The following is a 23104-nucleotide window of genomic DNA, read 5'->3' on the forward strand; positions in this document are numbered from 1 at the left end:
GACGACACCACAAGCGCGTCGCACGCTCTAACGCACGCACCCTCCATAGCGCTTGTGGTATCGTCTTCTCGCCTCGTGTCCTTTCTACGTTTTGCGCTGTTAACACCAAGATGGAAAACCAACAAGCCGAAGCTACTATTCCAGCGTAAGTATAGAGTATTCACTGTGTATACCTGAACTGCCTCATCGTCGTAATCGTCATCATCAGTGTTCTGATCCTGTCTTCTGCCCAATGCGTCATCTTAGTGCAGAGTAATTGACCTGGTGGGGTTTTAAATCATACCTGTGAGTTCTCAATGACAAATGCTTTGTGTCAATATCTTGAGTTTATACCGAGTGTCGTTTTTCTAGACTACACCCAGTTTTAAATTTTGCCTGTGGAACACGGCACAATTCAAATCTTTGAGCTGGATTAATAGAAGAGGCATACATGCACGAAAAATCAGTTTCGTTATTTGTAATTTGCGCCGTAAGTAATTGGTAACAAACTTATAGTGAAACTTTGTTAACCAGTCGATTGCTCATTTTGATTTCTCGCGGAAGTAACCTCCACCTCTTCGTGTAATCCAGTTGACGCTATCTGCCACAGGGGATTTTTAAAAATTCCGTATTTGCAAAAAAAGGAAGAAAAAAGGAACACGCTACATTGTGCCGATACCGTGTGCTTGTGCGCCGAACACGATTATGTCAACAGTCAAGTGCCATTCAGCTGCGCCTCCACCTTGCATGCCGCAAGCCTTAGTTCAGCGAATACAAATAAAAGGGCAAGAAGGGCATATTCGCAACTCAAGTGACACAAAAGCGTAGCGCAACAGCGTGAAGCAGTTTAGATCGCGCGAGTTTGGCATTTCTACGCAAGCGGTTGCGGGCGCCTTCCGCCGACGCGCGCTTTGTTGTCGGTCGCGGGGCGGTCGTTGTTATCGCTGTCGAACAGACAAGTGCGTCAGGCAGAGTTGAGAGGACGCCAGTGCAGAGAGGAGGGCGTTGTTCGGTGACACCTTCCGCCGCCAGTCGGTCACTCTGCGCAAAGTCGCAGCTCGCAAGCCACCAGTGCTGCGCACATCTCCAACGGAGCAAGCATATTGAAAGCCTTGTGCAGCTGCGGCAACTAGCCCTCCACAGCGTTCGCAAACCGCAAGCGCCAGGGAGGGGGCAGCGATGCGTGCAGCAGCTACTCCGTGCTTGCTTGCGGCCTTGGTCGCCGCGCTCTGCTCGCCGGCCTGCGGCACGGCAGCCGGCTTACTGGGTCTGTTGGACGTGCCAACGCACGACGGCGTGATTCGCGTGTGCCGACTGGAGACCAGCCAGGCCCTGGTGCAGGCCGCGGCCGAGACCAGCGGTGCCGTGCTGGTGGTTCGCGTGTCCAGCGACGCCGGGGCGAGGAAACAGCCCTGCGGAGCCGAGGACGCCTTCGAGGTGAGACTGCCGGAGAAGCGTTTTCCAGGGAAAAAGTAGCCACCAGTTGCTCTCGCTTGAGCGGGGCATGCTGAGCGAACGAATAGCGTATCCCGTTCGTCAAACACGCCTTAAGTTCGCATTGCGAGTAATCGTGAACGCGACCTGTCGCGGTGATTAAGGGACTATATATAATGCCGTTATGCTGGCAGACCATAAGGTCTCGGATGATTTTCTACCTCAGTAGCTGCGTGTCGATAGGGCGGGATATTCAAAATGTCTGCGTACGTTAAGTGAAACACCTGAGGTGGTTGGAACTACTATGGGTTCCCTCACTAGGCCGTCGTTCATTGAAACAAATGTAGGCTTGGACAGTAAACCCTAATTTACCGTTACACAAATCACGTCAGATTCTCGCCGTGTGCTCCTGTGTGCAGAGGATATAGGGCAGCGACGAGGTACGAACAGGGATCTGACTTGCTTTAGTTGATGTTCCACTTTAGCGGGCACAGGCGCTATTCACAGCTAATCACTTCGAGAGTCCGCGGCTCATAGCGGGTATTTATTTTGCCGAGAGGTATTATGCATCCGGCAGCAAAGTTGGTGCTTCCTTCGTATGTTTTGCGGAGCTGCAAACAGCGCGAAGCTTGTTACAGGGAGCGCCTGTCCAAGTGCGCTGCCGGATATGCCTATTTGCGTGACGTGTTCTGTGGCCCTATAAATTCGCAGTGGTCGCAGTGGCCCTCTAAACTTCCCACGCGCAGGTTTGTGAATGTGTGTGCAGTCAGTAGTCCTTCTAGCTGCACATTGTAAGGGACACCAGAGTCCTATAGATAAAATCCCTCACCTTTTCTTATATTTTTTTCAGTTTCATTCGCCCAAGAATGTGACACTTAGCTTTTGAGCCGACTGCAGCGAAAGCCAACCGCATGTCAATGACAAGTTGCATTCAGAAAATCAGTACAACGGGAATGCTTGCACGTGCGCTCCCAAAAGAGTATTCTACGGTTTCTCACAATTACTTGCTCCTGATTCACACTGAGATGTTTTCATCCTGGTAAACCCGACATGCCTCGATGCTGCTTTAGTCCTTCCCACATACTATAGGACAGCCATTTTACAATGAGTTGGCACCATTTCACTCACGCGTTTACAAGAAACAACATTCGCTCACGTCGCCCAATCGTTCTCTCCGTGCTACCTTTGAAGCTCCGCGTTTGTTGGAATGCGAGTTTCACTCGCAGCTGCCAGCTTTTGACGAGATTCGCTGACACTGCTTGCCGTTTCCCTTGTACGTTTGACCTCGCACTGCTGTTGTGTGTCTGTATCCTTTCAAAGTTTGACTGCTGCGCACTTCGCGCGTGCCGTCGCTTGTTTGTCGCTCTGCTGTGCTCCTCACTGTAGCTCGACCTCGGAATTCATTCGCGTTTAAACCAATGCCCTACCGAAGTGCGTATACACTTCGCTGAGGCTATAACCTATTTACTACCCAGCCCGGATTTAGTCTAGCCTCCACGTCCCTCCATTACTTATACGTTCTCGGTAAGCCCAAGTGACCCCCATTGTAACGAGCTTTTAAGTGCCTCAGCAGCCTCGTGAGCACGCAAAACCACCAACAGGAACTCCGATGACTCGCTTGTGGCACATTAGGCTGCTGGACTTTTCTGAGCGCTGTCGAAGCGTTCTGATGGTCGTGTAAAATGACAAAGCTCTATTGCAGCGAAAAATCACTTTAGTATCATTATTCCGGTTTTGTTAACGCCACAGGAGCGTGCTTATTGTTACGATAAAGATTAGTCGCACTGTTAAACGACCTTAAAAGCTTCGCAGGAGTGCGAGGAAATGGATTATTGAATTAGCCATTTTCTTTGAACCTGCTGGGCCCTAGACAATTTTCGTTCGTTTCTGTGCTGCACATGCTGCGCGGTAACAGTACTAAGTAGTAAAGTGCTCTCCACGTTCGAGAAGGCGAGCACTGGTGAGAAATAAAACCGCAGAAGCACCGATGAAGCCACGTGAAATTCGCGTTGAACAACGTTGCACTAAACAACAATGAATGGAAGCAGTAGTCTTCACTCAAGGCACCGTATACACTCATGGCACAGAAAGCAGCAAAACATATTTGTTGAAGCGATCCGATGATGCGTAAGGAAGGAAAAAGTGGAGAAGGAAGGCAGGGAGGTTAACCAGTTTTGCCTAACCGGTTTGCTACCCTACACATGGGAGCGGGATGGGGGGATGAAAGATGGGGAGAAGAGATAGAGGGCACATAACACGGCACACACATCGTTGGTTACAGTCTGTCACTCTTGTGCGGTACGTGACATCACTGTCACAGCCGCTTGTCCAAGCCCGTATCCTTCATAAACCGAAGTAGTCCCTTCGTCGCCTTCAGCTGCGATGATTTCAGTCGGCGATATGTGAAAATGGTGGCAAATGACAATGGTCTATTGTCAAAGTGCGCTAGAACGGACGCCATGGACTGTCTCTGAACATTATATTCAGGACAGTCGCACAGAATGTGTTCCAGCGTCTCCTCGCAAAGACAGGCATTGCAGAGAGCGTTGTCGGCCATTCCAATGCGAAACGAGTAAGATTTCGTGAAGGCCACCCCTAGCCATAAGCGATAAAGCAGGGTGGCCTCACTTCGGCGGAGTCCGGTTGGCATACATAGATGCATCAAGGAGGGCAGGTCGTGTTGATGATTGCTGCGGTTGGTCTGGATGCTTGGTGTGCACCATAGAGAGAGCGTGATCTCCCGTGCAAGCACTTGAAGTCTGCTGGCTGCGTCGGACCGTGAAAGTGGTATGGCCTCTTCCTGTGTGTCTTCAAGAGCTGTCCGAGCGGCTTTATCGGCGTCTTCATTTCCGATGACGCCGCAGTGACTTGGCAGCCGCTGAAACGTCACGTGATGTCCTTTCTCATGTGATGTATGGAGTAGGCATCTAATATCGAACACGAGCTGTTCGAATGGCCCGCGACGCAGAGCTGATAGTACAGATTGTAGGGCTGCCTTTGAGTCGCTGAAAATTGACCATTGTCGAGGTGGTTCCCGATTGACAAAACAAAGTGCAGCTCGAAGAGCAGCTAGTTCCGCAGATGTAGATGTCGTTGGGTGGTCAGTTCTAAAGCTGATGGTAATACCTCTTTCTGGGACGACTACAGCACCGGACGAACACTGGATGTTTGTGGAACCGTCAGTATAAATATGTGCACGGTCTGCGTACCGCTCGTGCAGAAGCAGAGAGTTGTTTCAGCACAGGCGACGACAGCTCAGACTTTTTCCCGATTCCTGGCACGTTGAGATGGACTGTGGGGCTGACAAGGCACCAAGGGGGCATCGATGGTTTAGATGCAGCGGTGAAGCCCGAGGGAAGTTTGTCGTTGTACTTGATGATAGCTTTAGAAAATGATGATTGGTGCCTGTCTTAAGGTTGTGCTGCAAGGTGGTGATAGGGGGCCCGTGCCAAATGTCTGATATGCGTTCTCAGGGTTTCCACCGTGATGTGAGTCTGCATTGGATGGTCCCGAGCAATCGCAATAGTTGCCTCAGTTGACGTGCATCTCGGCAAACCAAGACAAACTCTGAGTGCTTGAGCTTGCGCTGCTTGCAGAACACGAATATTTGTCTTGCAGGTGTTAATTGTTCAGTACAGGTAGACTGTATCTTAAAAAACCGAGAAAGAGAGCTCTGTAGAGTCTCAGCATTGCGTCTACTGACATCCCCCACGTCTTTCCTGCCAGGTATTTAAACAACTGGGAGGTTGCTGTTAGGCGTCGTTTCATGTAAGCTACGTGCGGGCTCCAACAGAGGTCTCGGTCGATAATTACGCCAAGAAATCTGTAGGTTCTGACATAGGAAATGGTCCGCCCATTGATTGAGATGACATAAGGCGTCATTGGTTTGCGAGTAAACGCCACTAGGGCGCATTTTTCTGGCGATATGCTGAGACCTTGTTCACACAAGTAGCTCGCTGTCAAAGTAGCCGCTCTCTGAAGCCGTGCACGTATCTGAGGACGTGTGACTGCCGAAGTCCAGAGACAGATGTCGTCTGCGTATATTGAAATTTTGGTGGTAGTTGGCAAGTGTTCAGCAAGCCCAATAAGAGCGAGGTTGAATAGCGTCGGGCTGAGAGCACCGCCTTGAGGAACGCCCTTGCTGGTATAGCGTCGCGTAGTTGGCCCATCGTCAGTTAATACATAGAATGATCTTGCAGAAAGGTAACTTGCAATCCATAAAAATACTCGACCACCTAAGCCAACCGTCACAAGAGCGTCGAGAATAGCCTCATGTAATACGTTATCGTATGCCCCTTTCACATCTAGGAATAAAGCTGCAGATAAACGTTTACGGGACCTTTCGCCGATGATGCGTATAGTGGAGCTTTAGAGCCAACGTTGACTTTCGTGGTGTGGGTTCACTGTCTTAAGTCACTATGGAAGCACACGAATGACGATGCATGTGCTTTTCTGTTTTGCAGACTGCTGCACAGCTGTTGGAAGGAGAGAATTTTAAGTTCTGCGACGTTCCTGAATCCATAGTCAAAGAGACCGTCCCTACCGCGACTGGTACGGCAGATTCATTTAGTCATTTAGTGATTTATTGCTTTGGTTGCATAGTACATGTTGGCTGCTTGCGTCACCGTTTTTCCAGAACTGCCATTGGATGTGCAGATACATTACATATTGCAAAAAAAAAGGACAAGCAATTTCGTGCTAGTTCTCGTATGGTCAGCCGCGAACATGTCGGAATCATTAATGCACCTGCTACTATGTATAAAGGAATGGGCATGCTGTCACACAAAAGCAAAGGTCAGTAGATTAAAAATTAAATTATGGGGTTTGCCAGGTGCCAAAACCACTTTGATTATGAGGCACACCGTAGTGGAGGACTCCGGAAATTTCGACCAGCTGGTGTTCTTTAACGTATACCTAAATCTACGTACACGGGCGTTTTCGCATTTCGCCCCCATCGAAATGTGCCGCCGTGGCCGGAATTAGATCCCGCGACCTCACCATAGCAACCCAACACCATAACCACTGAGCAAACACGGTGGGTAGGCCAGTAGATGTGCTCTGCGACGGTCGTTGGCCTTTCTAGCGATAGGGGTGTTCAGGTAAACTTTCACGGAGTAAAATAATCGTGGCTTTCTTGTGAGTTGCCTTCCAAAATGCACCTCTTGCACATGCTAGCATACGTGCGCATGCTCGGGTGCATAAAACTTAAATTTTGTCATTCGCATCGAATTTTTTGCTTCGAAGCTTTTAGTTTGTGTAGCGCTTGCAAAATCATTGCTGAGAGTTGCACCAGCGTTATTGTTTAATGAATTTCGTGGTGAAACATTTTCACACACTCGAGAAAAGCAGTTTTCCGCGTTAGCGCTGCTATCTTTCTCTACAGTGGCTTTGATAACCAAATATGTCGCCGACATGGTTTACGCACCTCTGCTCTTGGCTCACCTTTTTGTTTTATCTAATCCCAGAACCTTGACTTTGTTAAATGCGTCAATTCTACAGCGCTCTGCGCGACTCCCTTCCCCTAGTAACGTCGAATGCACGCCACTGATAGTAAATCAGTTTGCCTTCACGCAACTGAAGGCTTTGGCTTGCGTCTGTTCCAGTGGGCAGCTGGTTTCTTTTCCGCCAGGGCAGGGCGGTTCCCTACAGCGGCACAAGAACGACATCATCCCTCCTTTCCTGGATCCAAAAGGCAAGTTTTCAAATGTCTCGTTGCAGAGGTGCCTACTGTGTTCGCCATGATACACTCCTTTTACAAAATAAACTTGCAACTCTAGGCATCCCAACCCAGCATATCGGTGATCACAGGCAAAGTGGACAAGGCAGCCTTTGATCACGTACAGGACCTCAAGGTGGTCGGTTTCTTCGTTAATGGCGCCGCAGGTGAGAATTTTGCGAAGCTTATGTAACATGCACAACGAACGCGGAAATATCTAGGAATTGCAGCAGTTATTCTAGCATCAACGCATGTATAGGTTATCACTAATTTTCAACAGAATGGACTTGCCAGCGCTTTTGAGATTGTTCTCAGTTATAAAGTTTTGCAGGTAGCATAAAAACATACAGCTTATAAGTACACCATAGCTTCAGTTCTGCCGCTTGTGTTTGCAATATGACAAGTGCATGTTTTCATCGTCGGACAATAAATACTTGAATGACGTCTTGTATTTCCACTCTCTACAACTACAGAAATAATGTTGCGTTAACTTTCATTTCATATTACCTATATTTTCGAAAGGATTGGAGAAAGTTCTGGCCTGTCGTATAACAGTATTTGCTGAAAGAGACGTTGATTTTTGGTTGCCAGTATGCTTTTCGAAAACATTTGTCCACGGAAGTTGCCCTCCTTGAACGAAAAGAATTCATTCTGAACAACCTGGAAGAATATTTTTCAATCATGGGAGCCTTTGTAGGTTACAATGACATTTCACAGTATAAATCATGTTCTATTGTTTCAAAAATTAACTTATTACGGTATACGGGGCATAGCTCCCGACCTAATCACTTCGTACTTGAAACGCGGAAAGCTGCTAGTGCAACTTGACGCCAGATAACATGTCAGGCCAGTTAAGCTTGATGTTCCGCAAGGAAGCATTCTGGGTTCCCTTCTCTTTAATTTGTACTTAACTGATTTAGTTAATGTTGATCCTAACACAAAATATACAATCTACGCTGACGACACCACTTTGTTATTTAATTAAAACGATGTACATAACCTTTTAACGACAGCCAACTTTGATCTAAGGAAAGTCCACGAATGGTCTCTTGAAAGCGTCCTTAAAGTTACTGCAAACAAAACTAAAGTATTTATTTAAAGCCTGTTTTAATAAAAAAAACTTATTTAAAGTCATTTTCAAGGTAAAAATAAGAAAATTGTGCCAGAAACAAATTCGCTTACAGGAGACTCAAAATTGAAATTGTAAAAACAATAAAAACGCTATCTTTGATAAACATGTCGTGGAATACCCCTTACTACTTCCTCGCTGGAAAACTGTCCCAAGTCGTGGACGCAGTCGTAAACGCTGCCTTAAATATCTTCGACGAAAAATAAAGCAGTATACTAATGTATGTTTTAATCTTAAGTCATTTAAATTACTGCTGTCTAGTATGGAGCGCGGCATCTGAAACTAATATACATTCTCTTTATCTCACAGAAAAAAAGGAACAATACATCTGATATGTAATAAGCCGTATGACACACCGACGCAGCCCCTGTTTACAGCACCTAATATACCTAGATTTAAAAATCTCCTTCAACACCGTGTGGCTCTGGCGTATCGCAGGAAACTCCAGCACGCAGTAAACGGTATTTGAAGTATAGCTTGTCTACATACGCTTGTTGCAGCCTATGACACAAGGACACCTGAACAATGGAACATTCCGCACTCAAAAACGAATTAGGGTCAACAAATCCTTCGGCATACACTTCCGACATTACTCACTAACGTCGCCTTGCGAAAAATAGATCCTCTGTCCTTATGGAGCTTGCAAAACTACTTCCAGTCAAAGTAACTCTTGGTATTTTTTTATTGCCTTGGCACATATGCTACGCTGTATATGACCGCTTTTTTAGTTTGTGCTGCACCGATTATAGTGCCATGTTACATTGTTTTGTCAGTTTACATAACTACAATATTCTTTATACTGCTCATATATAAATTTTATATTTTCTTGTGCACGCAGACTACTCGCTTTCTAATTATTAAAATGTACTACTTCCTGTTTGTGTACACAAATTTTTGTAAATTTACTGCTACCCACCTGTGTACTCGCATGTGAACGCCCACAGCCTCCTGTTGCCTTTGATGGGTTTTTGGGCTTGTCAAGTCTCCTGCACGCAACTTTTTAAGTCACTTAATTTTTCGTTTATGTTCAAAATGTCGGTGCATTTACGGACACAACGTGTTGAGTGGAATGTCGCTGATTCCTGAAGCTTATTTTTCCACTACAATTCCTCCAGACTACAAGTTGTTTGAGGAAGCCTCCATTACTGAAGGCCACCACGCTCGGTTCTATGCAGTCTTCGACAGAAATGTGAGTTCGTCATATTCCCTACCTCCCGTGTGGGAGAAAACATTTTTTTAGACATAGGCACGTCGCTCGTGCCTCGGCATTGCTTGAGCAGAGTGCTGGAGTGGGTAGGATTGCGCTTGTCCCAATTTTGCACCAAGTCACGTGATGTAATCGCGTTTCGTGGTAAGCCGCCTTGCATGTGACGCCTGTGTGAACGCTGCATTTTGTGTATGAGAAGGCTTTCGACTCGACATACAAAAGGGCTAGCTTGAGAGATAGCGTGAAAGTACGAAGTGAAGTATTTCAGTTGGCCTGACAGCGGGTAGCACCACGGTATTAATTCTACAAATTGTATAGCTTAAAAATTGTCCATTTAGGTTTCTAGAGTTATCAGAAACTTCCATACGCACTCAACGTCTTTTATTTTAGACGTCAAGCATGCCCTTGTCGCAGAATGGTCTTGGAGAGACCGTATACTTATTGAGTTCTCTAAGCTTGATGCTTTGCCCCGCTTAATTTGGGAAACATATCTGCGTCTTAGCACAAATATCTGTTCTCATCTGGTTCACAGAACCTGCACGATTCCGCGGGCCCAATTTTATTGAAAGTGATTTCGTGCGTGCAGCAACCAGCCTGGGACCAAAACACTGTTTCCGCGTTCTGCGCTCAGTGTCGTCTGTGTTGTGTGCTCAGTACCGATCTTTGAAACAGGTGAGCCGCTGTTTTTTTTAGGTGGCCAAGCATCTGAAGTTGAGCACGGTCGGTCAGATCGCCCTGTACAGCCCGTTTGTCAAGCAGCCTGTTATCTGCCCCCAGAACGTGAGTCTGTCATTTGGACGCCTTATGAAGTACACCTGTTTGTGAAAGGCAGAAGGCGAAAAAGAAGTTTGATACATTCTGCGAGTTTATATTTTACGGTATTTCCTCTGCCTGTTGCGTTGCGTTTCAGAAAGCTAGATCATGGCGATTGTTAGATGTGGCGCGCAATTTGTAAATTACGCTCTGTGAACAGTTCGTTTCGCCGCGAAGAACAGGTCACATAGACAACTAGAGTACAAGGTGGCTGTGTTGCGGTAGTATAGCATGGTATGTTGTACGATTGCGATAACTGAAAATACTAATTACCTACTCAATAAAAATTCAGGGGACATGTTTCAAGCATGAAACTGAAGCCAGCCAGCATGCACTGCTTGCTAATTCTCTAGCATAAATTAAAAAAACGCATACCTAAAATGTGCTGAATGCGTTGCTGTTCCCGCAATTTTTTTACTTCAATTTGCCCCACTTCCCGATGACCTTTAGAAATTTCCACTGATACTGGCTCCCTTCCGTGTAACTTGACTACTGACCACAACGCGAGTTCTATACCACTGCAGACGTAGCTCAACAAACTTTTGCACGAAATGTAGGTGTAGTTGATGTAAATGCCTAGTTATACAGGGTGTCACAACTGTCATGCACCAAGATTTAAAGATAGGCAAATGCCACGTAGCTGGACCGGACCAAGGTAGTGTTTACCGTCGCTTGGAGATACTCGGATTTTTTTTTGCATTTCGTCGGATTGCATAATTAGTCTTTATTAGATAATCAACTTCTCAAATATTATAATTAGATGAACTGTGAATGAGAAAATTGTAGAGCTACATGAAAAACTCCCGAAACAGCTTTCTCTTGCTCAATACGTACTACATGAGTGTTTTTCCGAGCATGAAAGAAGTCCGCGAATACACGCAAAATTGCCACGCGACTGACTGCTCGCGGCACTTTGCGTGTATTCGCGAGCTTCTTTCACGCTCGGTAAGACTTTTATGTCGCACGCATTGAGTCACAAAAAGCTGTGTTGGACGTTTTTCATGTTGCTGAGCAATTTTCTCATTGGCACTTTTCATCTAATTATAATAATTGAGAAGTTGATTGACTAATTATGTAATTCGTTGGAATTCAAAAAATATCCCCTTCAGTCACGAATTATGTTCGACTGTCGATAAATGTGTAAACTTTACATAATTATGCCAAGGTGCTGGAGGCTCCATAGAAAGCAAGTCAAGGCGGGACGAGAATGATTGTGCATTTTATAGAGAGCTAATCATAATTTCATGGTAATTATATATTCATTTATTGTACAGTCAGTAATGCTACGTGTCTTCATTAAAATATTGAATCATCCGCTCGAATTACATGCACAGGTTAATTATTTGGAACAAGCATTGCAACTAGGGAAAAGCATCTTTCGAAATTACTACCGAAACGCCCCACTTCAAAACGTCCCGTCAAATGCGGCAGTGCCTTCACCAAAGCAGTCGTGTAAAGCGATAAATTTCTCTCAGAAGTGAAGTGGGTGTACTTTAGGAAAGCAGAATGTTCAATTTACTCAATGCTTAATGTTCGTTGTCAATTCCTTGCAACCACGGCACAGTAATGACAAAAAGAAGTTACGTCCACAAACGTGTGCGCCGTGACTGAATGGGACATAATGCATCTCCACGCGACGGCAAACATTACCTTAGTGCTGTCCAGCTACGTGGCATTTGCATATTTTAAGATATCGGTGCATGATACAATGAAACGTTGTGCGACGCGGTGATTTTGCGCCTGTACTCACACTCGACGCAAATGAGACAGCTCGTTGCTCATCCAACAATTATCGTGAAAGGGCCGACAACAAACTTCGCCAAACTTATTGCTTTTTGTCAATACGACGGCATTCAAGTACAACACAAAAGAAAAATAAGCAGGCTGGTATTGTCTTACTTCCTGCTTACTCGAATTCAAAGTAAAGATAGTAAGATGTACTGCTTAGAACATAGACATGAATCTAGTTATTCGTTCTTTGTTGATCTCGTACTCTTAAATGTATTTGGTCGTGTACATTGGAGATAAGGCAGCTATTAGGGTTTTTAAAAATCAAGCTTACAAAAGTCGCTCATGAATATAGATATATGGAAGCTAATAAAAGCGTGTACAAAGAACAAGGTGGCCAAGCGGTCCCTTGTTCTTTATAGTCATTCATATTGGATAATCCGTCGACCAGCCCTCGTCGTACTCAGTCAACTTTATTTCTCTAAACCCTTCACGTATTTCGTGCTCATAACTAACTCGGTAGATCTTATGCACTGGGCTTTGGTTTATTGGCACGAACTTCCAGGATCCCGTTTCACAGCTCTTTAAGACCTCTGAGCACCCTGATTTATAAGATAAGTTATAAGATTGTCTTATTGCCTTTGTTCCATTAGCCGGCAAGCTTGCAAGACATCCGGACTTTCATAGCACAGAACAAGCACGTTGCCCTGACCAAAGTTGACGAACACAACCTGCACGACCCTGAGGTGAGTTACTTAGCACTTTTTGAAGCTTTGAAACTCCTTTTTGGATTTTCAGCGCAAGAGAACTTCAACGTTAGCAGCGTCGCTTGCAGTTTCCGTTAGGATGCTACACTAGTCTTTGAATTTTCCCTGTTTGTGCTAAAGAATAAGGCGGACCCTCCTTGCGCTGTCGTGGTCGTCTTTTATGCGCACAGTTAATGGATGATGGGAGGAAATGCTGTGCTTTAATCCCGCCAATGGCTTGCACATAACTACGACTCTCGAAGAGAATGAAGGCAACTGCTACTACAGCCCTCCGTGATTTCGTGTCATGTAACTCCTCATTAAGGCAAAAAAAAAAAAAGACGCGTGCATCATTATCACTTTTGGCGCCATGGTTTCTAAATAAAACGTCGAAACGTTTTTGCAGTGGTGAAAGCAATATGTACCGAATCCTCACTTCGCACTGATTGTTTCTCGTTTTGCTCGCCATGCTAGTGCAAGTGTCACGCCACTTCCAGCTAAAGGTAACGCTTGCGGGCGATGCTGACCTGGTATGTGTGGCCCGTGTCATATGTGCAGTTCTCGATCGTTGTGTACGTTGTGCGCAGCTGGTGGATCCGAGCCGTGTGACTGTGCTGGCCGTGGCTGACGAGGCGTCACCGCTCGGCGCCTACTTCCTGCGGCTTCTTCATCGCACCCTGCGCAACATTACCAACACCACCGCTCTGGCTGGCACCGTACCCCACTTCAACCTTCTCTGGGTGGACCCCGCTGTTCTGCCCACGGCTCACATGGTACGTGTGCTTAGGCTTCAGCGAGCACTCTGTGGTGTTAGAAAGGCTCAAATTAATTGTCACGTCGCGCTATGATTCCCGTAAGAAAGCGCAGTGTATTTGTGCAGTATCGTATGGCAGTTCGCCCAGCATGAGAGTTGAGAGAACAAGAGGTTAGCAAACAATGAAATGGCAGGAAAGTTAACAATAAAAAATTACGGTTTGTAACCTCACACGGGGGTAAAGCGGCTAAAGGAAATGGCAGATCCAGCGCACTTGAAACCTAAGAAAGCTTTACAGTATGTGCAGTTCGCTACCTCGTACAGGGGAAGTTGATTTAAATAAACAGGAAGGCAGAAAATTATTTAGGGAAACTATTTGTGCACAAAATTTTTAGGTGATTTTTTTCACTATCGCAGCTTATTTCGCAGGTCCGTAGATCCTAGGAAACGAAATTGCGCTATGGCTGCATTTTAGAGCATATACTTCCATTGTGAACACATTCCTATGTGTTCACAATGGAAGTATATGCTCTAAAATGCAGCCATAGCGCAATTTCGTTTCCTAGGATCTACGGACCTACAAAATAAGCTGCGATAGTGAAAACAATCACCTCATAATAGTATATTTTGCTCTGAGTGTGTCCCGCTGCCCAGTGCCTCGAACGTCGTGCACAGTACCGGCCTCTTCGTACTATAGCGTGACCAGAGACACAGATGCGTCATTTTTGTCAGCCCAAACGAAATTGTCACAGGTAGGGCCGTCAACGCATGCATTCATAAGCCAGTAGGACTTGTGCTTCCAAAGTGGTGAGAAACTCTTCTACCGGTGCCGCGTTTACTGTTACGAGGGGAAGAGTATGTGCAGTGAATCTGACGTAAAACCTATCTTCAGATGCTACAGTGGGTTTTGATATTAAGATTTCTGGGACAGATCAGCAATCTTAAATCATCATTAAACGTCGCAGCGCTGCTAGTCGACCGTTTTGATGGCCTTCAGACTACGCCAGCAGATCGCCAGTGGTCACCGAAAAACCTCGCGATAGATTTAATGCCTAGGTAAAGTGTTCAAGCGCAGTAAAAAAACTACGGAAATACGAAGAACAGACAACATACCTCAGCCAACTGAGACAAAAGAAGCGCCGCACATCGAGGTAACCGAAATTGGTCTAAATATTTCAATCGTCGTTGAAAACTGCAGCAACGGAATGGAGACTAGTAACACTTTTGAACCAAGAACTATGACATATGTCGAAGTCTTGTACGTGGGCAAAGATGCAGCCAGAATGGGCCATGATTTGACACCATAGCGCCGCCGCTCGACCATCTTCTTTGTTTTTCGAGTGGTAGTTAAACATTAGAGTACGTTACCTTTTGTTCACCGTTGTGTCATCACACATCAGCGGCGCTAAAGAGTGCACCCTCTTCACGTGCACGCACACGTAGCACACAGAGCGTCTTCAATGTAAATTCGTGGAGTTCACAGTCGGCATTCTCGAGTGATCAGATCATAGATCCGTTGGGCTGCACGTACTTCGTGCAAGCAGGCACGAGCATCGCGGCATCTTGTGTAGTTCAGTAGCGCGACGCGGGGGAATGCTTTCCCCTGAAAACAAGTTTACCCTCGGTGTGGTTCGTCCGATAAAATCTGCAAGTATAATGTCGGTTTATGGCTATATTTAGAATGCGCAGACCTCTTAACAGAATCGCGCATACTAAACGGCTTCATTGCTTTTCTTCTTAATTTTCTTATATCTGGGCAGCCACATTACTGGACGGTGTGCGTGTCACCATATGTTATATAGCTCGAAGTTATGACCGTGAGCGTAGTGCCAATGAGCGCACCTCTGTTCTACCTGATAAAACAGTAAATCGTCACCTAAAGCGTGTAAATATAATCTGGACTTCTAGGTATCCTCTAAAGCACACATACCTAGTCGATAGCGCATGGTAGTCAATGATTTCCGTGTTTTGTTTGAATAATTTATATGTGCACTACTCCATTTTACGGACGCGGTATACAAGCCTTAAATGTATTCACATATAAACGTACTGCTCTGTGCATGCACATCTCATTATTTCCTCGACAAGCAACAAACGTCACTCTAGTCCATGTAAAATCTACGTCGACTATCGTGTGCATCCACCTGATTTATTGTTTGCATTTCGCCTCCAGAACGTTCAACGTTCTGAAGGCGGAGCGTGTGATGCAGTTTCTGGCAACTAAATTTTTTATTACAACTGCGCAAAAGAAACAACTTAGATGGAAACTGGGTTGTGATTCTGAAATTTTCAAGTCTACGGTAACTTTTTGGCCTGGTCTCCTGCAGATTTCCGTTTCACGGAAACTACGTCATCGCCTGTCATGTCGGCATGCAAGCCTGTCCGTTTCAGGCCGAAAGGGTAGCCATTTATGACCCATTTGCTCCCTTTCACGGAAAGTGAAAGATGTTGCGAATTTCCGCTGCCCCTCAACTCACCTGGGCAATAAAATTCGGGCCTTATCTTGGTGCTCTTCTTGAATTTGGTTCTCTATATGGGGCTATGAATGCCTATAGCTTATGGTAACCAAGCAGGCGATTTGCAATGCAACTGGCTTGGATTATCGTTATTGTTGCCTTTACACTGTGGCACGTACCCACGAGGGGTGTTTTAAGACGCTGTCGTTGAGACGTTGCGCATCCTCTTCGACCAGTAATGGCAGAGTCGCTACATGGTGTTTGGAACAGCTCCTTGAGTAAGGGGCGCTCGAAGTACCGGTTTCGGTTCCCACGTACGGATAAGGCACGGCAGCAAGGTGAGCTCCACCTGTAACACATAGTGCAACATAAGGCTACAAATAACCTCCCAAAACGTGATACATGCATTCTTAGATACCAACCGGGGTTGGTTGTTTCATGGCAGCGCTTGAACGCTGAATGCTATGCAGCTGCATTGTTGCGTAGCATAAATGTTTTTTCTACAAAAGGGAGTGAACTACATCTTCTGGTATTTATTAGCAGCAAGCATCTTAACGCCGAAGTTTCAGGTATATACCTAATATATTACCTTGCATTCGGAGATGTTAACCTAAAGACCAAGAAAGCTCACATACTTATCGTTAGGTCTTTATGTTATGGTTGCCCTGAATCATAATTACATGTTCAAACGACATCTGCAGACTAACCAGAGAAAGCGCTAATGCTTTTCATGGTATCGTACGGAGACAGCGCCTTCGTACGTTCGGCTGCATTGGCAGGCAGTCACGCAATGCAATCCCATCCCTTGTGTCCGCTGCCCGTACTACAACAGATCGCAATATTTGCGACTAGGTTGTTTCACTGCGAAGCATTGTTTTCCCCATTATAGGCACGTTGCGGTCGCCATGTAAGTAGATAGGTAGGTAGGTTCCTGTCTCGTTTCCGGTTTCTTTAATAGAAAAGAAATACGTGTCTGGTGGTGGGATAGAACTTCTTGCCTTCCAGCACAACCCGTTGTTAGCTAACTTAACCATTCGGCCGCAATTGCAAATAATTCCCAGGGTCTCTTATGATGTTCCTAAGACGGTTTGAAGGCGAAAGCCCAAGTGCCCATGCATTAAGACGGACACATGTACACATCCCTCTTAATTCGCGTAGTCTACTTCGCTAACTCATCCTCTTAATTCACGTAGTCATTCCCCTTCATTCGCTTAGTCTACTTCTTAGTCATTCCTATTAATTCGCTTACTCATCTTCTTAATTCAATTAGACTTATTTGCTTAGTCATCCTCTTAAATGGCCTAGTCATAAATCTTAATCCTGAGTCATTCATCTTGATTCGCTTAGTCATCCATCAATTGGCCTAGTCATCCACTTAATCCGCTTTGTCATCCTTTTTATCATCCATCTTGCTTGCTTACAGGGTCCGTCTTAGTCACTGATGATGATGATGATGATGAAGATAGTGTTTGTATTTTTCGTGTCGTTGTCGCGTTTTCGTTCACGGAATTCGAAAGTTGACTGAACGGAGAGATATATAATTTCGCCTTAATAAGATGGTTTCGTTCGCGTGATAACAGCAGAGAGTGCTGCCCCAAAGCACTTTAAGTGGCGGGGCTTATCAGTCTACTGCGCCAGAACACGAGTGTTTGAGTTGTTTCACTGTGTGGAAAGTATTTTCAAGTTGTAGAGCGCATGTCTTATCTCTAGCCTCAAGGCTAATAATTAAATATTTTCGTGTAACTTACGGGAATCTTGACTAGTAAAATTGTCGTTATTTACATAGGAAAACTGTTCAAAATCTGAGGACTTAGATTTTAACGCACGCCTGCTACTTGATATGGCCGCCAATGCCTTTCTTGCTCTGTACACTTAGCGGGCTACGTCAGTGAGTGAAACGGGAAGCCGTCCTTGACCTAATATTTGTAAACAATGAAAGGTTTTACGCTATAATTAAGGGGAGCTTCGCAGCCATTTTCTTCTGGCGAAGGCAGGCGTTCGACGGCTTCATATCAAATGTAATAGCAGCGTGTGTCGGAGCCCCGAATTCGCTTTGAAGCGTAATGATCAATTATCATAAACTAAAAAAAAAGATATCTTGTGTGTATCTCATCCGAATAGCCAACACATACGCGCGGCGTTTTAACCATGCAGTATTCCGTGTAATACAGCCTCCGTGTTCGAGGTGAGCTACGAGTTGTTTGCACGGCTGTGGTGGTGGAATTTGACTTCAGGATCTGTCTACGTTGCAGGTCTGTTGATTACACTTCGTTTCTCTTCACATTGAAGTACGATTTCATAAACTCTGCGACGAAATAATACCTTGTATATTCTTCTTCGTCGTGTACTGTGCAGATGCTGAGGCGACTCGGCCAAACCGGACCTGGACCGCACCTCGGAACGCATGATCTCCTCACGGTAATCTCTTGTTACTATTACTGCGCGCTTTTTGTGACCTTCTGCAGTTTTGACATGCGAGACCATGGTCACAAGGTCTTGTCTGACGAAAAAAGGTCTTTCGTCTAGCTGGTTTACAGCAGTGTGGAGGGCAAAGTCTTCGTTGTTCAATGGTGGGCATGAAAGCATCGATGCCTTTATATATACGTCGCTACTGTGTTTCGCCTCTTCAGTGATTACTCAGCGCTCCTCGGTGGCGCATAAAGCACCAACAGCCATTACAGCCTGAGTATCGCGTTTCAATGGCGGAGTACCAGCGCCACTAGCAACAAAGAAAACTACAAGCACTGACATTGTTTTGGGATGTGCTCCGGACGAAACTAGCGGGCGAATACTGCAGCGAATGAAGGTGTTGGGAATCACGAGGTTGTTCTTGACAAGCTGTTTTTTTTGAGACAAGCTCCAAGGGAAATTTTGCCAAGTTGGGCTATCATTAACTTCCTCAGCCGTTCTCTTCCACGGGGCGCCATCGCTGGCCTTCAGTCATAGGGAGGCCTGTATTTCAATCTAAAGCTTAGTGATTGAGAACAAGCGACTACGTTGTTTATTTTCAGAATTATCTATTGCTGAATTGATTTCTTCCTTCATATTGAATTATTTTATCCCGAAATTCATTTGAGCATTTTTCTCATTCCTGCGCTTTTTTCTTACCCAATTTATAATATCTCTTACGGTTTATTTTGGTTTATTATTTAACCCCACAAAACCCAACGTACAAGTTTTGATACGCTTTATTTTATGCCTAAGAACAGATTTAAACGCTGGAAACCATATGTAGTCCTTACTATCGTTTTTATATGCTGGAGGAAGGTCCTAGTTCTGGATAGCTAAAAAATAAATTGATTACTGTAGTAATCTTGAATAAATTATTTAACCGTTTTCATCGCACCAATGTATTTAGTGTGAACAAAATGTTCTAATTTTCTTCGATGTGAAATATTGTTCGGGCTTTCAGGGGTACGCGCACACACCTGTAACGGCCTGCTTCTTGGCCAATCCATTCCCCGTAGCGGGTAAGATAAGTTTTCTTGAACGAAAACGATAACGAAGATATCAATGTCTGCTGCGAGTACCTGCTGTTGTCGCAGCAGCAAGTACGCCCAAAACGAATTCATGACCAGATGAATCGCTGAAGTCTGCTTGCTGTTGAATTATTCCCACCCTGTCGGCTGACTGTCCACCACTGTCCACCCTTTCCGTGGCGCTGCTCATCGCATTCTTTCCTCGGGATAACCTTCTTACTCCTGAAAAAAGCTCGGGGACATATCCACTTTTCAAGTCGGTTCTTATTAGTGGCTGGCTTTCTGGGAACTTAAAGAAAGATTCTTTGTTTACATACCACTGCCAGATGACAGAAGCAGCATCCTTACGTACGTAGAGAAAATAACGATCTCCATGTTGCGTGGGATAAAAACAGCTTTTCTTTGCATAAACACACAGATAAAGATGTAACATAGTGTGACGAGTTGCCACGTTGACGCTGCGTCCTGCTTCCTGCTTTTAGTCGTCTACGACGACGCAGTGGTCTACAATAACTTCGCGTCAACGTTCTCAAAAGCTGGCGGCAAGAACGCGATTTGAATAGCCTTAATACAGTTTCTCATGGACCTGACGTCAAAACCAGCGAGAATGTTACGCGATCGCTTCGTAGTTGCTTTTGAGATGGATTAAGGCGATTTGCTATGTAATGTACGCGGCGTTGAGCTTAGGGCATATTGCCTGCTCCACGATGTAGGAGGCGCTGTCACAAGTGCCTTTCATTATTTCCTTAAACTTCGCAATGTTATTTTTTCTAAAATCCCGTGCGCGCCGCCTTTTCCGTTCCCTCGCTTTTCGTCTGCAGGGCCAGGGCCAGTGGTTTGACGTGTCGACGCTCAACGCTACCGGGGGCCGAGGCTCGGACGAGGAGAACGTACAGAAGCTTCTCGCCTGGTTTGCCTCTTTAGCGGCGCCAGGAGCAGCATCTGCCGCCGATGGAACTGGGGAATCGGGTGAGCACGGGTGGACAGTATATATGTGTACACACTGTGTGCTCTTACGGCTCGCATCATAAACTGTTCTTTTTATTTTTTGTTGCAGGCACGTGGCGCTTCAGTGAGGTTCCAGCCTCCCAGATCGGCGCCGAAGGTGGCACCGCCGAGCTGCGTTGCACCGTGTTGGACCCGGCGGCCGGCGACTGCCTGTGGCTGCGCGATGGCCGCAACGTGGGGGCCAGCCTCTCCCGGCTACCGCATCTGTCGTGGGCCGGAGCTGGTCGCGACGGGGACTGCAGCCTCGTGGTGCGCGGCCTGACCCGGGGCCGCGACGATGGCTCCTGGGTGTGCCAGGTCACTGGGGATGCCCTGCACCCGACGCTTACGTCGCCACCCGCCGTGCTCGTCATCTCTTCCGGTGGGCACGCGCCGCCTTTCCAGCCTCGAGCCCGAAACTTTAGTCCGGATCGGCAATCGGGAGCTGTAGCTGTGTTTTATGCACTTGTGCACGCGAGAGGTAGCAGGGAAGGTAGCGAGGGCGATCACTGATCAGAATTCTCGCAGAACCAAGAAGACTGGTCAGTAATAGTGTTGAGCGGATCGTGTGGCTTGTACGGTGGGCCTTGGCGTCTCACACGCAGCGCTTCGGCGCAAGCGCGTCGAAGACGCACTAAATACCCGTGGGCGTGGTTATTCTTTTAATGTTATATAGACAGTACCACGAAGCACTGAAACATCACCACCGTCACCATATAAGCACCACCATCATCACCATCATTGTCATATTTACGTTCACTGCAGCGCGAAACCCACCGTGATGGCTTAGGGGCTGTGGTGTTGCGCTGCTAAGCATGAGATCGCGGTATTAAATCCCGGCCGCGGGTGCCGCGTTTCGATGGGGGCGAAATGCAAAAGCGCCCGTGTCCCGTGCAGGGGGTGGGGGGGGGGCACGTTAAGATTCCCTTGGTGGCTAAAATTAATCCGGAGTCCCTCACTACGGGCATGCCTCTTAATCAAATTGTGCGTTTGGCACAGAATTCAACTGCAGAGTGATGGCTTCTCCCAGCGATTTCAAATTACACCTGCCTTGCGCCAACTGACACAAGGCAGGGGTAATCGAACTGAATCGTGCTTAGCTGACTAGATAACTTGTTTGTCACGCCCTCGACGTTTGCAATTTGATGTTTCGGAGTGTGACCTACTCGCTTCATTTTACTTGATATTTTCGTGTGTGGTTCATTTAGGATAGCGTTAATAGCCATGCTGGCGCAACCACACTCACCGACACCATTATGAGCAGGCTCAGTTTTTGTACATCTGCAGGTCCGTTCAGGTGCACATTGAACTATGCAGTCTTGCGCTGAAATCTATCTGCAACTTAAGTCATAGAATAATCACTCTTTTTGTTTACACTTTTTTTATATTTATGAAATACGTGTAAATTAAGCATTGTCATGTGCAGTACACGACGTGGGCACATTTTATCTCGTCCCTGTGGTTCATGCTTGTCTTACTGATGGTAACCAAACCGATGCGAATACTGACTTTGCACGCTAAACGTGATGCCGTGTTCCTGTTGGTTTTGCAACTTTAAGCAGCCATCTTTAAGCAGCCAACTTAAGAGGTATTGTAAGCACTTCGGTCTCGGAAATGTCATGAGTTTGCAGCAATTCTGCTAAACCGTATGTCGTGTACTCTGAGCAGACACTTTCTCATCGTTACAGCAGCTCTCTATAAGCAATGCGTGCAACTTATTTGTGAGCAATAACCTTTTCTTTCTCTTCACTTATTTCCAGGTGCCACAACTGCAAGAACGGAACTGTAGTCCTGCCTTATGGATATTTTAAGTGGACTGTTTACTGTTGCAGATGTCACTCCACAACATATAATTTATTACGCATGTGCATATGGCTGCGATTGTTCTTTATACAAATAAACCTGTTACATATACTTCATAAATCTCCGTGCAAATGTATTTGAATTGACATGCACAAACGTGCCAGCCTTATGAACACAGCCGGGGCATGTATCGACAGGCGAAACATTACGACCTTCGAGGCGCAAGAACGTTCATTTGCGACTGTGTGCTGCCGACGTTGGCACTTGAGCATGCTTGGTCTAACACGTTTCGGCAGCAGCTTGCTGATTGTAATGCCCAGCGTTAGCTCCATGTTTTATCATATCCCTACAACGAGACGTGCCTTTGCAGGCGATTTTACAGCGAAACATTTCTTGCGACTAGAAGCGCTCAAGAAACGTTATATGCGAGTTTTCAGTTTTCTGAAAAAAATTATATCGCTCACAATATTGATATTTTAATGAAAAGTGGGGAATGTTAGGGGAGATGCACAGGCGAATTTTGAAGCCTGTATAACAAGTAGGGGTTACATAAAATTCCTAACCCTTTTTTTTTCTGCCTCTTTGGAGGCGTTATAAACGCTCAAAATGTCAAGTCTTTCCTGGGACAAAAATCAAAAGCGGCAGAAATTTCACATTTACAGGAAATACGGGAAAATTATCAAGAAAATTCTATGCTTGATTACTGAAAGTTCGAAGTGTGTTGATTTATTATGTGGTTTTTAAAGTTACTCAATACTCGTCTCCCAATTGTTATACTTTATACACGTGTAGTTTCTTCCCCTGTTTCCTTGAACTATGCGAAGCAGGGGGTTACATTTCGTTGAGGTTGGAAGAAAGTCGTGCGTGGCGAAC

General features: G+C 45.8%; 1 protein-coding gene across 1 annotated transcript; it reads left to right on the forward strand.

Annotated features, from left to right (window-relative positions):
• The first annotated feature begins 935 nt into the window (after positions 1-935).
• On the forward strand, positions 936-22342 carry LOC142582820 (calsequestrin-2-like). Its single transcript, XM_075692879.1, has 12 exons — positions 936-1416; positions 5877-5964; positions 7017-7105; positions 7191-7296; positions 9374-9447; positions 10159-10245; positions 12660-12752; positions 13340-13525; positions 18318-18380; positions 20263-20410; positions 20499-20810; positions 22189-22342. The coding sequence occupies exons 1-12, from the start codon at positions 1159-1161 to the stop codon at positions 22215-22217; spliced, it is 1533 nt and encodes a 510-aa protein (XP_075548994.1). The 5' UTR covers positions 936-1158; the 3' UTR covers positions 22218-22342.
• The last annotated feature ends 762 nt before the right edge of the window (positions 22343-23104 follow it).

The sequence above is a fragment of the Dermacentor variabilis genome, chromosome 5 (genome assembly GCF_050947875.1).
Source record: "Dermacentor variabilis isolate Ectoservices chromosome 5, ASM5094787v1, whole genome shotgun sequence".
In the NCBI taxonomy this organism is placed as follows: Eukaryota; Metazoa; Arthropoda; class Arachnida; order Ixodida; family Ixodidae; genus Dermacentor; species Dermacentor variabilis.

Coding starts and splice junctions, on each gene's coding strand:
- LOC142582820 (XM_075692879.1), top strand. CDS start 1,159: ATGCGTGCAGCAGCTACTCCGTGCTTGCTTGCGGCCTTGGTCGCCGCG. Junction 7,297..9,373: donor CTTCGTTAATGGCGCCGCAG/GTGAGAATTTTG, acceptor CAATTCCTCCAG/ACTACAAGTTGTTTGAGGAA. Junction 13,526..18,317: donor TTCTGCCCACGGCTCACATG/GTACGTGTGCTT, acceptor TGTACTGTGCAG/ATGCTGAGGCGACTCGGCCA.